Genomic DNA, 15578 nt, shown 5'->3' with positions numbered 1-15578 from the left:
TCTTTGTGCGCAAAGGATAGATGATAGAGGAATGAGCGTGGTGAAAACCACGGGTTCCAGCAGCAGAGCTTCAAAGCTTCTGGCTGCGCTTGCAACCTATAGTTCACACATACTAGGGTAGCCGTGCGCAAACAACAAGCAGCAAAAAAAAGGAGGGAGGAAAAGAAGCTTGAATGCCTTGCGGTACACTTGCAAAAACTTGCCATCTTGCCGAACTTGCGCGTGACGGGAGAGACTCCATAATTATGTCAATCACGGCCTCTAGCGGCGCGTGGAATGAACAACCCGAGAGCAGTAGGGGGAGGAAGCACAGCAAGGGAGGCAAACAGCACGAGTCGATGTAGCAGTTGGCTTAAACTTAGCCAGGATACATTTGTCCAAAAGCGGCAGTTGAGACTGCTAGAAAGAAGTGTCGAGGAAAATTGATCAAAAGAGAAGAGAAGGATAGTGGGGGCACAAGAGGATGATGGTGTCAGATGTCACGCATGCTTGCTTGGCGACGTTCCATGTGATGCCAACCAAAAACCAGCCCATGACCGTGCGAGTGTACTGCAAACTGTGATAGAAGTTCGACGATCCCGCGCGCATGTCCTCCATTTCCAATATGACGGTTCGTATCTCTCCCTGATAAGGGTTTGCTGCCATGTTCAAAAGCAAGCATATCGAAAGTGCCGCAAGCGTGCGCGCATGCCATGGTTTGACAAAATGAGTGTTCGTGGGGAGGAACATTGCGACGTTGCCTTGATCATTCACTCCCGGAGTTCTGGTTGCTGCTGACTCAGGTGGTTTTGAGGTCCTGATCGCTCTTCTTCATAAAGCTCCATGGTCAAAATGCTGTGGACAAGCGCTGTGCAGGCTGCGCTTCCGTGTTGCGAAGGAGCAGGGGAAGGGTATATGGCGATGTGGTATTGCGTGTGGCGCACCAATTCCGTGTGTGACTTCAGTGATCTTGAACAAGCTTCACAGGGCTGACGGTCATGTGACACGACTCGACATCTGGTTGCAATGCATGTGCAAGTAGGCAATCCAAACTGATCAACGTGCTGCTCAAGCGAGAGAACTGAAAGACATACTGGTCCTGGAAGCCTGTCTTGGTGGGTGCCGTGATGATGATGTGGTGCCCAAGCTCATGGCGTTTGGTATCCAACCCGCTATGAAGACAGCCTCGCAGACGAAGTACGACAAAAACGGTCCATGGCAGTCGAGGACGCTGTGCTTACAAAATAAACGCAGGCAAGTGAAGTGCTTGTTCTTGCTCATGCCAACAGAGTACGATGCTTCAAAATGATGTGCTATGCGAGGAATCCAGAGGGAGAAGAAAAAAAGGAAAGAGAAAGAAGGCGGCGACGATGATCCAGCACGTAGCAGACAGACAGCAAGTACTGCAAAGTGTCGAGAAGAGGCGTATCGAAAGGAAGCAGAATCCCAAGACCAAGACAAGTCCAGCAACGGAAAAAAAATGCATGGCCAACTAGAAGAAGAAAGGGCAAGCTCGGGTCGAGGTGGTGGTGCAGACGAGCGGGTGTCAAGGCGCGATACAGGCGCGATACGAGCAGGCGATGCTGACACGTTCTCAGACGATCAAAATGTTCATGTTGATGATGGTACATAATCGAGTTTCCAAGTTCCGCCAATCCTCAAGCCAAAACACAAAGGTTCAACCTCGCAACGACAATGTGCAAACGATATCGGCATCATGACAGCAATTCTGGTAAGGTTGTTCCAACACTTGACGGCCAGGCAAAGTGCGATGCAGATGAACGGGCGGCACAAGTGCAAAAAAAATCTCAAACTCGAACGAAGATGTCTTTGTCTTGTTGCATTCCATGTCGCCAAAATCGCAAAAAAAGAAAAAAAAAGCTCTTGATGTGACTCTTCCTGGAAGTCGAAGAAGAAAAAAAGGGGTCGAGAAGAGAAAAAAAAGCGAAGTGGAAAGCACCACGAGTGAGTCAATCACACGCCTCTCCCCTTTGCTACTCCCCAGCATTCAGCCGACGGGGAGAAGCAAAGGGGAGAGAAGGGCGACTGCCCTCAACGACTCCCAACGTCCCCCAGCAGCAGAGCAACCAGTCACTCTACGAGTCCAAGAGGTGTAAAATGCCACTGAAACCGCCTGGCCCTCTACTTATACTTGGGCCAGCTCTCAACGGAAGCAAGCCGTTGTGTGACTGAAGCAAGCGGTCTACGTCTTGCGGTCATGCCTTGCTTCTCGTAACCTCGAGGTGGTTGTTGGGGAAAGGGGGAGGTGCGGGTGGCGTTGATCATGGTTGTGGTAGTTGATTGTGGAGTTGATGTCGAGGTGCTGCCAAGTTGGTGCATAAGGCAGTGTATGGGCAGATGAAGTTATTGTTGCTGGTACGGCACTTCTTGAAGGCAGGGTGGCGTCAGGTTGTTGTTATTGCTGCAATACAAACCCCCATCAAACGTTACATGTGCCATTCTTTGTTCTTCTTATGCGTCTTTCCTTTGGTAGCGAGTGATGACGACCGTGATGATGACACGCGACTGTCAAAAGAAACATCTGACAATACGATCTGACATCAGAAAACACCCGAACAACAGCTTGTTCGAACAAAGTGCCCTGAGTGTGTTGTTGCTCACACTTCCGCAGCCACAGGTGGTCTCTCTCTCGTGTGTTGGATCACGACCTCTGGTGGCTGGCGGGTCGACTCCACCTTTCACGCTCAACTCCATCGCTCAACTCCATGCCCATAGACGAGCGCCAGTGTAGCAGGATGGCGACCGCAATCATGACGGATAGCCTGCGGGTGGCCGGTCCCGAGCAAACTCTCCTGCCACCGACCAGCTCCCCGGTTGAACGTACCCAGGTGAAACATCAAGCGATCTTTCTGCTCCCTTGCTGTAGCCATCGCGCTTGCTCATTGAAATGTGTCGTGGTGTCCCGAACCTCAACACCTTCCAGCGGAGCCGCGAAGCCGGCGAGCCTCGGTCGCTGGCTCTGCAGACTGGCGTTGTCTCCCGTGCTGCTGGCTCATGCTTTCTCGAGATGGGCCGCACCAAGGTGATGGTGGCCTGGTAGGTCCCTCGTCGTCCGCTCTTGCCATGCTCTCCTTCAGTCTGTCCCCTTATTGCCTCGCACGCGCACCCTCCACCTCATCATCTGCCCTGACTGCTGTAGCTACGGTCCTGAAGAAGCCGCTCGTGCAGGAACATTTAGCGATATGGGTGTGCTTGAATGCCACATCACACGTGCACCCTTTGCTGAGCAAAAACGTGCGACGCTTCAGGAGGTGCGGCCTCAATCGGCTTTAGTGCTGGTTTCGAGACAACCAGCTCCTGCCTCCGACCCAATCTCCTCAGACATTCGCCTTCAATCACGTTCCGCATCCCACTTGCTTCATGGAATTAGACGGATGCGGACCGAGGGTTGCGCCGCGACCTGGATGCCATGATCAAACCCGCCATTCTATTGGAAAAATATCCAAAGTCCACCATTGCCTTGCAGGCGACTATTCTCGAGGATGACGGCGGTGGTATGTCCTGGGTCGCTCTTCGCTCTTTCCCCCTCTTGTTGCTCTGGCTCTGCCTTGGCCGCACCCCGCCGTGTCAGTGGGCTGTCTGCTCTTGCCTCACTCTTTATCGACGCTGTCCAGTCCTGCCAGCCCTTGTGATGGCCTCTAGCACTGCCTTGGTGGAGGCTGGCATTGAGCTACGGGATATCGTCACTGCCATTGCTGGTGTATGTCCTTTTGTTTGCTCTCACATCAAGAGGGCCCCCTTGTCCCCGGCGCGCACCACTCGCGACCTTGGAGAGGGTGTCCGTGGTGCCCATTCACTCACATTTATGTGGAACCATGTGCACGTACCTTGTACCCTCGAATCTTCGGGTAGGCACACGTGGGGGGGCAGCTGCGTGTTGATCCAGATCGTGCTGAACTTGAGTCGGCGGTAAGGGACCTGACATGTGCCCCTACTTCGTGTGCCAACTGGCTAGCTTCGTTGCCAGCAGTTATTCATTTTGATCAGTACCAACGATATTCGACTCTAACAAACGTGCACACATGCCAGGACGCTCGCATGGTACTGGCCCTTATGCCTTCCGTGGGCGAGGTGTGTGGCCTCCTTCATGACGGCAAGATGCAGCTCAAGGCACAAACCGCGGTATGAACTGCAAGCACCCTCTTGCTCTTGTGCCCTGGCCTTCCTTTTCACACTCCTTCTCCGATTTTGGACCGTCACAGGCCACTCACACACTTCTAGAAGCAGCGGCCAACTATGGCAGTGCTCTCCGCTCCACCTTACTTGAGCACGCGTCCGCTTGAGGGTGCATTCTGCGCGCTGTTGCGTCGTCTTCCTGAGCCATGCAGCCACTCTGTTTTCGCATTCCCACACCATCTTTTTCCACGAGAACGTGATGCCATCCTGTCACCTTGGCTCGTGTCCATGCTTTCACGTTTGGATTTTGCTTGTTCTGTTCCTGCTTCTGGAATCTGATGAGGCAAACTGTGCCATTCGCCTAAATGAACCCGCCGATTCCAGCGGTTGCCAGTCTCTTGGCTTCCGATGGGTCTTGTAATTGATTGATTCTGGCAACTCACAACGCGACAACATTCATCCTCTTCACCTGCATACCCTTGAGAAACAGCGAGGCGGGTTTCTTTGGGGCAGCGCGCCCACACCAGTGAATCAGATCATAGGCGTTAAGCTTCAATCGCTGATCCACTCGTTTCGTTGCGAAAGGCCAGCCCACTGCTGCCACAGAGTATTTGCACACACTCTGCGCTTTCGAATGGGGGCACACAGCTCAAGAGCCGCCGAGCAAGGTGATCAACTTCGCGCTCCTTGTCCGGCAAATGCACGGCAGCGCGGATCCCCATGCTCGAGCGGAGCATTTCCTGCCGACGCAGCTGCTCCAACTCACTCAAGGCCAGTCGCAACTGTTGTTTTGATCAATAGGGCAGAGCACCGAATGAGCGCAACTTGCATGTGGCGAGTGACTCGACGCGAGGGCATTGGCGCGGGGCATGTTCTTAGCTTCAAGATCAACAATCATACCTTGGGGGCCAGCTCAAGCTCTACCGTTAGTGAAATCAGTTGCATCTCCAGGTCGCTGCGCAAGTTTTGCTCTGCGTCGACATGCACCAGCCATTCACGGTCGCGATGCCGCTCGAGCTCCATCAGGCTCTGTTCACCGAATGGTTCGGCCACACCAGCCTGCTCCAGAACTGCATCTAACACATGGAAGGTCATGGGTCCTTCAAGTCAACGTTGTTCGGCTCGCCTGCACTCCCCTGACCAACAATGGGCGTGACGGCGTACCGACAAGGGCTGCCAATTCTTGCACGGCCGTGTCGAAATCCGCCTTGAGCCGGCGCAGCAAGTGCATGCCAGTGCTAGCTGCGTGGCGGGAGCGGTCGATCTACAGATCCACTCAGTGAGAGTGCACCAAAGTGCACGAATCGAGCCCGGTGGGGCTTTTGGAATGGCGCCACCGTGCCTCACCTCAGGCACTTTAGCACTGCGCTGTTGACATTGGCTGAGAACGTCGGCCACAGCTTCGATGCGCTCTCTTCGCCGACGCACAATTTGTGTCTGCGCTTCAACAACTTCAGCAGCGCTCTTCTGAGCGGTAATCACATCGGATATCTAGGCGCGATGACAAGAATTTGGAAATTTGCATCAGCGACACGTCGTGTTGAGACCACTGTGGCTTTGGGTGGGCTAACCTGCTCCGAAAGCATTTCAAGCTGGCCTTCTAAACGAGCCTCAACTTCGGATTGACCCTCAGTCTGGGCGAGTGTCATGCTCAGAGCCGCTCGTCGCTCTTGCATGCGATTCAAACGTTGTTGAATCTCTGTTGCATCGGCCCTTCGGCTTTGCAAAACACCCTCTTGCTCCTATTCCAAAAAGGCCATGTACACATCAAGGGAGCACGCAGCCTGGCCCAATGACGCGCCACCCTCTCGCACGCATCAGGGCGACTTGATACATACTCGGAGCTTGAGGCTGTGTTCATTTAGCTGTTGTGTCACTTGCTCGAGTAAACGTTGCTCTCGGCCACAGCGCGGGTGATGCCAAGTATTGCAGCGTTCGAGGTGACTGCAGCACGATTGAGTTGCGAAAGACCAAGGAACAAACCAAGTGAAACGGAGGCTGGGGCGGGCTGTGCAGCCACGCAGGTGCTGGTGGGCAAGGCTAGCCTCGGCAGGTGCTTTAAGACAAACTTTATGTAGTAAGGTTCTCCGTTTTTGTGGGTCGCGATGTCCCATCCATGTGGTAAGGCTACACAAGTCAAGTGACGAGGCGGGTCAATGGAAGTGGCGCACACGCGCGCGTATATGTGTGTGTGTGCATGCGTGCGGGGGGATGGTGTGAAGAGCAAGAGTGCACATCATACCTCGCCAGTCTACGAGTTGCGGATCACTGGGTATGCCTTGCCGGCGACCGGGTTTGATCCAGGTCGTCTGCCGTGTTGCCGCGCTGGTAAAACAGGAGGGGCATGGGCGGGGTTGGGCGGTCAGAATGGCAAGTGATTCACATGCGTTGTGCACGTTGCGTGGTCCAACGCAGGCTTACTTGGCGTAAAAGATTCTGTTCGTGCGCGAATCCACGTGACTCGTCCAGCCAGGCGCCAGGTCGCGATCGTCTGCTTCATTGTGCAGCGTGTGTATTGGAGCAGTGAACGGCTGTGGTCGGCGGGCAAGCTCACGGGTGCGAGTTGAGGGCGTGCTGGCCAGATGAGAAAGACTACGGAGGCGAGCCTCCATGCGCCGCTGATCAAAGGCCGGTTTATCTGTCTTTGTGGCCGCAGAGCTGTTGCCAGACGGGTGTGGGGTTTGGGCGGGAAAAGAAAATCGGGGTGGTGTTATCGCGGGTGTTCGGGGGCTGCCTGGGTGTGCGGGCACGATAACTTCAGAGGCACGGCGCGTGGGTGTGCGAAAGAGGGATCGGAGGCGCTCTTCGATGCCGTCGCTCGACTGGTTTTGCTTATTGGCAGCAAACCAGCCTGTGGCAGCAGTGCTGGCGTAGGAGGAGAGGCTCGCCAATGACAAGGTTTCTGCGTCGCTAGGTTCGTCAATCTCGACAAAGGAACCAGCCCCTGATGTATCAAAGGCGTCATCTCCGTCATGGCCACCGTGCAAATCGAGGTGCACACTCTCCGTACCCAATGCAGCGGCAGCAGGGGGCAAAGCCATGTGCGTGGGCTGAATAACGGTGGAACGGATAGCTGCGTCATCCTCTGGCCCGGGTTGCTCTTGTACGCTCACCGAGGATTCAGAGTGAGGATGTGGCAAGGCAGTTAGCGGTGGAATCAGTGCGTCCACAGCAAGATCGGGTTCACAATCCGGGCCTTGACCTGTGAAAGCACCTGTGTAAAAGCACAGGCAGGGGGGGGGCGGGTGTGGTTCAGTTGCAAGCAAGATGCTGTTCACCAGCAGGGGTGCAGCTCGACCGCGCCTGAGCGCGAGCAGAAAGGTAGTGCCAAAGCCAAACAAAACAAAATTCAACAAGACAGTGGGATGGGCATTTAATTCGACGCACGTTCAATGAGAGGATTGGATCGAAAGGTGATGCGAAGCGTGGGTTCTGTTGTGAGTTGGGCAACGGCGACGCTGTGCTCGATATTTCGAAAGGAAACGCCGTTGACGGAAAGGATTTCGCAGCCTATGCGCAGGCCCAAGCGTGCAGCCTCACTGCCCACGTCGACGTTGGAGATGATGATGGGCAACCCATGTTCGGCGCCACCGCGAATGCTAAACTGCAGCCCTTGCTTGGCAGGCTCGAGTGTGATGGTGCGCGGCAGCCGCGACATTCTCGGACACGCAAGCAGCCAGTTGGTGCCTGATGGTCGGTATGTGCGGCTTGAGCTGCCGCCCTTCGCGCCGAGACGATTGCCTTCAGTCCATGAAAAGACAAGCCAAGCCTTCTCAGAAGTCTAAAGAAACAGCTCAAGCAGGTTAATAACCCAAGCAGTTGCTTCTAGTCCGAGCCCGGTGTCGGCGTCAACCTCCGACCCTCGACGGGAGGCCTTTCTGGGTCTTGTTGTCGTGCCGTACGTCGCTGTGTGTGTGTGAAAACCCCCGATTGACCTGAAAATGCTGACAATGCTACCATTCGAACGCAGTTGACGAAGCCAGTGACAAACCGCCATTCTCTCCTCCTCGTGTGGGGCTCATGTCCTCGCAACCAACACGAGTGGTCTGACAAGTGCTACACTTTACTTAGGTTTGGTGTGGAGTTGACAACATGTTGTTTGCCTACCGATCTCGGAGCTCGAGCCCCTTTGCCACCCCTTGCATCCCCCCCAACTCTGGCAGCTGGCCAAGCGTCAAGCATGTCAACACGTTGTGGGTGCTATTGGCTCCATGACAATGTCATTCCTTGATCTTTTTTGTTTTTTTTGGTTTTATTTTGTTCCTTTTCTTTTGTTTCTCTCTGTCATGTATGTTCATTTCTCCCTTTTGACCCATAAGCGGGAAAAAGGCTTGGGAGGTTGGTCAAGTGCAGCGGTTGGCGGTGACCTCCTCTCCTCTCTCCTTGTCTGTGTGTGTGTGTGTGTGTCTGTGGCAAACGGCGGTCAGACGCGGGAGCTGTGGAATGATAGACTCTTGTGCACTCGTGTTGTACCTCGCGCCTTCTCCATGCTGTTTGGCTTTTGACTCAAAGGTGTTTGTGTGTTTGCAGGTGTGTTCAAACTTGCAACAGTCGGGAAAGGAGCACCATCCGGCTCCGTTTGAGACCTTGAGCTACAGCTCTGCCCAATCTCCGCCGCGCTCCTGAAGGCGAGCCGTCGGCATATTGGTTTCCAAATGCAGCAGCGTGCTGGCCTCATATCACACAAGCAAGCGTGCGCTCACCTTTAGCCACGGTCGCGTGTCTTAACGATTGAGTGGCTCAAGACCCATCACCATGCGACGGGCTGGGGTCCTGATTGGCCTGGTCTTGTTGCCCGTCTTCTTGGCCTGTGATAGCGACGACGAATGCTCAATTGGCCAGTACTGCGAGAAGCAAGCTGTCAATTCCTTTTGCAATGAATGTGCTGAAGGCTGTGCCGTCTGCTCTGACGAGGTCACCTGCGATGCTTGTATTAATTATCCGACTGCAGAACGGTATCCAACACGCGTGGGTAGCGACACGCGCTTTAGCTCCAGCAGCGTCCCGGACTGGTACTTTTTGACGACGTCTGATTCCTGCTTGAAAGATTGTCGCGAGTACCAAACTGGTGCTTACTACAATAATTGGGACAATGGCAAATGTGAGGCCCTAACTAATTGCCAAGACTTGAACAAAGTTACGATTAAGAATTCCTCCATGAGCAGCGACCGCGAGTGCGGAGATGCAAGTGATCTGGACAACGATGACGATGAAACCGGCACAAACAAGCAGGATAAATCAACAGGCGACCAGGTTTCCGATACCATCCAGGACAACCTGCTCTGGATCATCATTGCGGCTTCCATTGTCGCTTTTCTCATCATCCTCTGCTGCATTTGGCGCTGTTGTTGCCGTGATGGCTGCGACGGGTGTCGGTGTTGCGCCTGTTGCCGCCGCCGCCAGCCAAAGATTTTTGCCGCCACAAACCCGGGCCATCAGGGTACGCTTTTCCTCTCGCCCCTCATGGCACTCATCCCGTCCCACAGCATTCATTTCATCCCCGTGCGCACGTGTTTGATCGTGAAGCCTACGTTCGATTGACCGAACATTTATATTTTTTTTCTCCATAGCACCGTCTAGCGTCGTGGCCAACCCGGCCTACAACGAGCACATGATGTCGTCTCAAAGTGGGCAATATACTCATATCAGCGGCCGACGCAGCAGTACGCCCTTTCTGGCTCCAGATGATGACGCGCTAGTTGCTTGGTTGCACGTCCTGCTCGGTCGTTTCTCATTTGTTTTTCCTCTCTGACACATTCTTAGCTTTGAGCAAGGGTGACGGGTACAATCACATTGAGGGAGCGTCATCTCGTGGCTCGGGCCAGGATAACTTCATGCGCACCAACGTGGCTTACGTGGGAGTGGGCTCCGAGGCCACCGCTCCATTTCGCTCACAGCCAACTGCGAACCCCGGTTACGATGCTACCTTGCCCACCAACGCCTATTCAGAAATTGCTGCTGGCATGCCGGGCAACGCATACTCTGAAGTCGGCGGGGCACAGCAAACGGACGGCTACGTGGACATGGCAGACGCGAACCAACCCGGTCGCCAGAGTACAGGCGGCTATCTACCCATGACTGGCGCTGGCGCTGGCGCCACACAGGTTTGTTGCTGAACGAATCAGAGTGCTTCAAACGCTCGGCTTTGCTGTTGGCCTCACATGTTTCTCGCTTGCTTTCTACCTTTGCAGAGGTCCGGCAGCGCGCAAGATAATGTGGTCGATGGCGATGATTATCTCGATGTATCGGAAGACATTGACCACCACGAAGCCCCTCCGCGAAGTGTTCATTTGAATAATGCTTATTCGGGCGGTGGGCGAATCCAAGACTCGGCTTATGCACGTGCACAGAAACAGCACAGTACTTCAGGCGATCAAGGTCAAGCCTTTGGCCCAGTCGATGGCGGTCAATACTTCACCACTTCGGGTGCAGACGGTGCCGACGGGCATTATTTAGAAGCCGGTCCAGCTGGTATGCATAGCCAAGGGTCCCGTCGGGCTGGTGATGATGGCCAGTACTTTGAGACCGCCGGTGCAGTTGAATTTGGCCAGTACTTCGACACGGCAGGCACGGGTGATGACGAGGGGGGCGACTACATTGATGCCGGGCGGGACCTACGAATGGATTCGGTTTCTCAGCCCATGCTGTCCAAGACCGTCAAGGCCCAAAACGCGGGAGCCGTTGAATCGGATGGCTACTTTGACACAGCACCAGCACCGTCGGCAGGGGCTGTGGAATCGGATGGCTACTTTGATACAGCGCCGGCACCTCGGGGCCCAACTTATCAAGAAGCTAGGTCCCGGCAGGGGCCCGAGCTTGCCGACGGGTTCTACCAAGACGTTGTGCCTGGTTCACAAGAGACAGCCGGCTACTTTGATACAGCTCCGGCCCCAGCCGAGGAGTCGGATGGCTACTTTGATGCCAAGCCTGCGCCATCCGCAGGCGAGGAGTCGGATGGCTACTTTGATGCCAAGCCTGCGCCTTCCGCTGGCGAGGAGTCGGATGGCTACTTTGATGCCAAGCCTGCGCCTTCCGCTGGCGAGGAGTCGGATGGCTACTTTGATGCCAAGCCGCACCAAGCAGCAGCCGCACCGTCCTCACATTCCGGTCGCCGTGTTTCCTACAGCGCCGTGGCACCTGCCATTTTAACATCCCAGCAAATGGGCATGCCACGGCATCTGCAGGATTCTGCATACTATGACCAGTTTTAAGCGCACGTGTTTTGGGTGGGCCAAGCTGATCCATTCTTTCTCTAGGTCGCCCCACTACTGGATCAGAAGGGGGTTTTGAGTGTCTGATGTTCATACGAATGTAAAAGTTGATCGGTTACTTCTTTGGTTGAAAGATCGGCATTGCTTGCGCGACACGCACACGGGCAAATTAGTACCTATCTAGTTATCTCTAGCAGTAGTCATCCACGACTTGGCTTCCCTCAGCTCCAATCAGTCAAAACAAAAAAACAAAACACAAACACCGAAGGAGAGAGCGAGAGAGAGAGAAAAAAAATACCCTTTTTTTGTTTCGCAGTTTCTTGGTTGCAGGTCCACACGACATCATGGGCGATTTTGTGCATCCTCCAAGGTTTTACCAGGCCTACACATCGGCCAAAGGTATGCCTCGCTGGCGGGTATCCGATTCAAATGGACAGAAATGCAGTTCTCATTGCCAAACCGCTCGTTGCTCGTGAAGATGAACATGACTGGCCAAAGCCTCCCGAACCGCCGGCCGATGGCCGGGCCATTATTTTCGGACAGGTTGTCCAGGTATGATAGAGCGCGCTGGCCCTCTTTTCCATTCGCCGACCAACATGCCTGCGTGCCAATCTGCAGCACTTGCAACGCGAGCTGCTTGTCAATTTGGCTGGGTGGCCGTCCTCTGACTTGAGGTCTTTGCATGGACTGGTCACAGCTGGGTGCTTCGGCGTTGGCATCACTAGAGGAGCAGGGCATCAAGCGGCTTTACAGCGAAGATGCTACTCTCGGTTGGTCTCAACGCTCAACCCTGACTGTGCTTTTGAGGCGTGTTTTGGGTAGCTCATGGCCACTGGCTTGTCGCTGGCTCACTCGCAGATCATGCTCGTGAGCTAAGGACGCTAGTCACCACGCTGGCCAAGGCCTTTTTAGCCCTTCTTGACGAACTGCAGAGCAACGATCACGACATTGCCCGAGTGAGTGTCAGGGCCAGCCCCACGGTCACATCCTGGAATATCCCAGACCGCCCCTCCCACCAAAGCCATTCCTGGGTGAACAGGCTGTTGCGAGTCTTCTGTGCAGAGCTGTGTCGCCACCAAGGCAAATGTGCTGTGCAGACGCATTTCGCGTTCGACTAGTCATCCACTGCCTCATTCGCCTGTCAATCTTGATTGGCCTTTACTTGTACCCTTCTTTTTGCTTCTCACAGCGAAACGAGCTGCTTGACCAGCTCCGCCTGACCTTCATCAACCAGCATCATCTTCTCAACTGCTTTCGGCCTCACCAAGTGAGTGATCGATTTGATCATGATTGAATATGCCGGTGGCATTTGGGCTGGCTTTTGCAAGTTCTTCAACCCACACATGAGTTTGCTCCAGCTTGAACTTGAAGACACGGGTTATTATGAATCCTTCTCCTTTCCGAATATGAGGCTTATGCATCAACGTTCGACAGGCACAAGAGACGGTCAAGGCCATGCTTCGAGTCCAGGCCGAACAGAAGCAAGCTCTAGCAGCTGAGCTGCAACGGTGAGACCATTGCACGGTTGTTTGGCGTTTTTGAGTGCCTCCCTCGTATCGACTTGCTGGACGCGACCAATTTGAGCCGCGCCTCGCTGAAAGTGACAACCCGAGCCCACTAACTTTACCGACCTACACTTCGAGCAGGGCACTGGATCGTTTGGCAGCAAAAGCCAAAGAAATTGACGCCGCCTTGCTCAGCTTGGAGGCAGTCGAGCCTGTACCTCACACCGCTGCCCTCTTTTCCGGCCCAGACCTCCTCTTCGGTGCCTCAAGGGCGATCAATGCCTGAGTGCAAATAAAAATTTTTCCGCAACGCTACCTTATGTTATTCACCAATCTAATTTTAGCGCTCAACCTTTCATTCGCAAGAGCCATCACTATCTTGGCTCTGGACGCAATCACAGAGTCGAGCGTCCAGCGCTACGTGTGTGGTCAAGGGCCGCTGGGGCGCTTCTTGCTCTAAGCCACAAGTGATGACCGAAATTGACCCACCACATGTTTCTTTTGTTGCTTTGATTGTGCAAGCGACTGGTTTGTGCTTGCACCAATCGCCTTTTGTTTCTTTCGTTCGTTCGTTCAGTGTGTGTGTGTCTGAGTGTGTGTGTGTGTCAGTGAAGATTCGCTTCATTTTTCTCGACGGCTGGCAGTTGATCAACACCAACTTGAACTTACATCAAGGTCAGGGCTTCCATCAGTGACGCTGGATCTGGTCTTTTTTTTTTTGTGATAAATCCTTCGCGGCCGTATACACGGCACATTTGATGTACCAGAGCCTCTTTTCGACCAGCCACACAGCTCAACTCTTTGTTGTTATTTTTTTAACTTTGCGTTTCCATTTGGCAGCCGAGCTCTACCCACTACCGCCATCATGAAGATTGCCATCATTGCTGCCGCATTGGCTTTGACCATGTTGGCCTCGGCCCAGGAGAAGGTGGACTATGAGTTTACGATGCAGTTCAAGGGCTCATGCACTCAAGTTGGTGGCCCTTCAAAATTGACTTGCACCAGCAAGGCCCCATCCCAGGACTTGGCCGCCTACATTTCCCAATCGGACGCTGTCTCCTTCACGGTGACACCACTCATCGGATCTTGTAAGCTGTTCAAGCATGGTCTTTGAATGTTCCAGACGGTTCTCGTTTTTCTTGTGTGCTCACCCCAAATCACGGATCTTATGCTTTTTTTGCAGATGCCCTCATCTCATCAGACATCGTGATCAACGACGACAACACCTTCACTGAGAAGGGCAACATCTCTTTCGGAATTCACCAGTCCACCTTCCACACTCTGTTCGTTATCGATGGTTGCCACTGCTCTTGTTGCTGTTATGCTGGCTGTGGGATGGTTGCGAGGCGCATCAGAATGCGAGCTTCGCCTTACACACTGTTGTCTTTGTGCTAGGTACTTCTCGACCTTCTCGAACTCTGGCCGCATTGGCACCTATGATGAAATGGGCGACAGCATGGCGTTTACCTCCACGGCCGATATTACTGGCGGGTCTGGCAACTTTCAGGGCGCGGCCGGTATGATCAGCTACCTTGGTACGTGCCAGAGCGCCATGCTATTTTCTCAATACTCCACCACACAGGTTCAGCAGTGTCACATGCATGTGCCTTCTCATTTTTCCTGTTTTTCTCTCAGGCTACTCGACCTCAGACTTTGCTAGCTTTACTCAATACGTCAACCTCGTTTCGTCGAAGGGACTCAATACTACTGCTCACTAAATCAAGCTACAAAAGTCAAACTTGATTTGTGCGCTCCCTGAGTCATAATTTGGGCCTTTTTTTTCAAAAAAAAAGCTGCATGGCAATGGCCGCCTCTCGTTCTTCGTGCCTTCGTACAATGTCATTCGGAGCTGATGTGTTTGTTATGTGCCGTCAAGGCGTTCTTCTTCCTTCTCTCTTAAACAAGCAAGAATAAAACTGAGTTGATTCATCAAATTTTTTTCTCTCCATCTGATTCTAACTTCACCACTGAAAACACGCGAAAAAAATAAAAGGCATTGAGCAATGTCAATTGTGTGAGGCGCAGTCAAAATTCCTAGCAACTTGTTTTTCTGACGAATGGAGTTAGCAGCACGACCATGAGCGTTGGTGAGGTGCGCACAGCCTCCAAAAAACCCGAACTTGATAGGGTACTCCTTCCTGTGACGCGCCACGACGCTGCCACCACGACTGCCAAAAAGTCTGACATTTTCATTTCGTTCGCGTTCTCGAGTTACAGCTTAGTCAGAGACAACTACCCCTTACAGCTCGCATGCATAAAACAACCATAACTTGTCTCAGACATCAAGCCCAGAAAAAAAAATTTAAATGATCAGATGCGCAAAACCCAACTCTTCAAAAGTCGTTTGCAGGTGTTTTTGGCTTGTTTGGGAAAGAGACAGCTGTTTCTCGAGTCTGACAAAAACTAGTTAATAGGAATTTCGACTGCACCTCACACAATTTCACATCTTCGCTGGTGAGCACGAAGACACATGACGACGACAACCATTGCGATGTCATCTTCGTAGAGCTTGTCGACCTTGATCGGTGAAGTGACACTCACACATATCCTGATAAGGATGAGGCTCTTGCACACACACACACACACACACACACACACGCCTCGTTTGAAAAGAGCGCGTTTTTTTTTTCACACCAACAGCGTGCTTTGGGTCCTGACGTCACACACCTACCCAGAATAAAACACATCTTTCAACGTGTATTTGTTTCAGCACTTGCCGTGACGTCACCTCTGGATGACCATCTAC

At 53.3% G+C, this 15578-nt stretch overlaps 3 protein-coding genes across 3 annotated transcripts; 2 read left to right on the top strand and 1 right to left on the bottom strand.

Moving 5' to 3' along the window:
• Window positions 1-2887: 2887 nt before the first annotated feature.
• Window positions 2888-4283, top strand: MONBRDRAFT_23837 (uncharacterized protein; the record flags this gene model as incomplete). The annotated part of the gene is made up of 6 exons (XM_001744241.1): window positions 2888-3036; window positions 3140-3251; window positions 3371-3494; window positions 3615-3700; window positions 4030-4122; window positions 4203-4283. 6 exons carry the CDS (start codon window positions 2888-2890, stop codon window positions 4281-4283), a joined length of 645 nt encoding a protein of 214 aa, XP_001744293.1.
• Window positions 4284-4661: 378 nt separating this feature from the next.
• Window positions 4662-8047, bottom strand: MONBRDRAFT_31659 (uncharacterized protein; the record flags this gene model as incomplete). The annotated part of the gene is made up of 10 exons (XM_001744047.1): window positions 7504-8047; window positions 6538-7330; window positions 6359-6441; window positions 6100-6243; window positions 5955-6013; window positions 5688-5858; window positions 5464-5607; window positions 5281-5380; window positions 5017-5192; window positions 4662-4898 (listed from the first exon to the last, which is right to left on the bottom strand). Exons 1-10 carry the CDS (start codon window positions 7772-7774, stop codon window positions 4662-4664), a joined length of 2178 nt encoding a protein of 725 aa, XP_001744099.1. The 5' UTR covers window positions 7775-8047.
• Window positions 8048-8871: 824 nt separating this feature from the next.
• On the top strand, window positions 8872-14770 carry MONBRDRAFT_31658 (uncharacterized protein; the record flags this gene model as incomplete). Its single annotated transcript, XM_001744240.1, has 15 exons — window positions 8872-9369; window positions 9520-9556; window positions 9687-9779; window positions 9880-10220; window positions 10308-11223; window positions 11658-11726; window positions 11773-11879; window positions 12025-12097; window positions 12186-12283; window positions 12517-12594; window positions 12762-12835; window positions 13673-13920; window positions 14016-14115; window positions 14228-14367; window positions 14468-14770. 15 exons carry the CDS (start codon window positions 8872-8874, stop codon window positions 14548-14550), a joined length of 2955 nt encoding a protein of 984 aa, XP_001744292.1. The 3' UTR covers window positions 14551-14770.
• Between the last annotated feature and the right edge of the window lie 808 nt (window positions 14771-15578).

The sequence above is a fragment of the Monosiga brevicollis genome, genomic scaffold, assembly GCF_000002865.3.
Source record: "Monosiga brevicollis MX1 MONBRscaffold_5 genomic scaffold, whole genome shotgun sequence".
Taxonomy (NCBI): domain Eukaryota; class Choanoflagellata; order Craspedida; family Salpingoecidae; genus Monosiga; species Monosiga brevicollis.
This window is presented reverse-complemented; position numbering and strand designations above follow the sequence as displayed.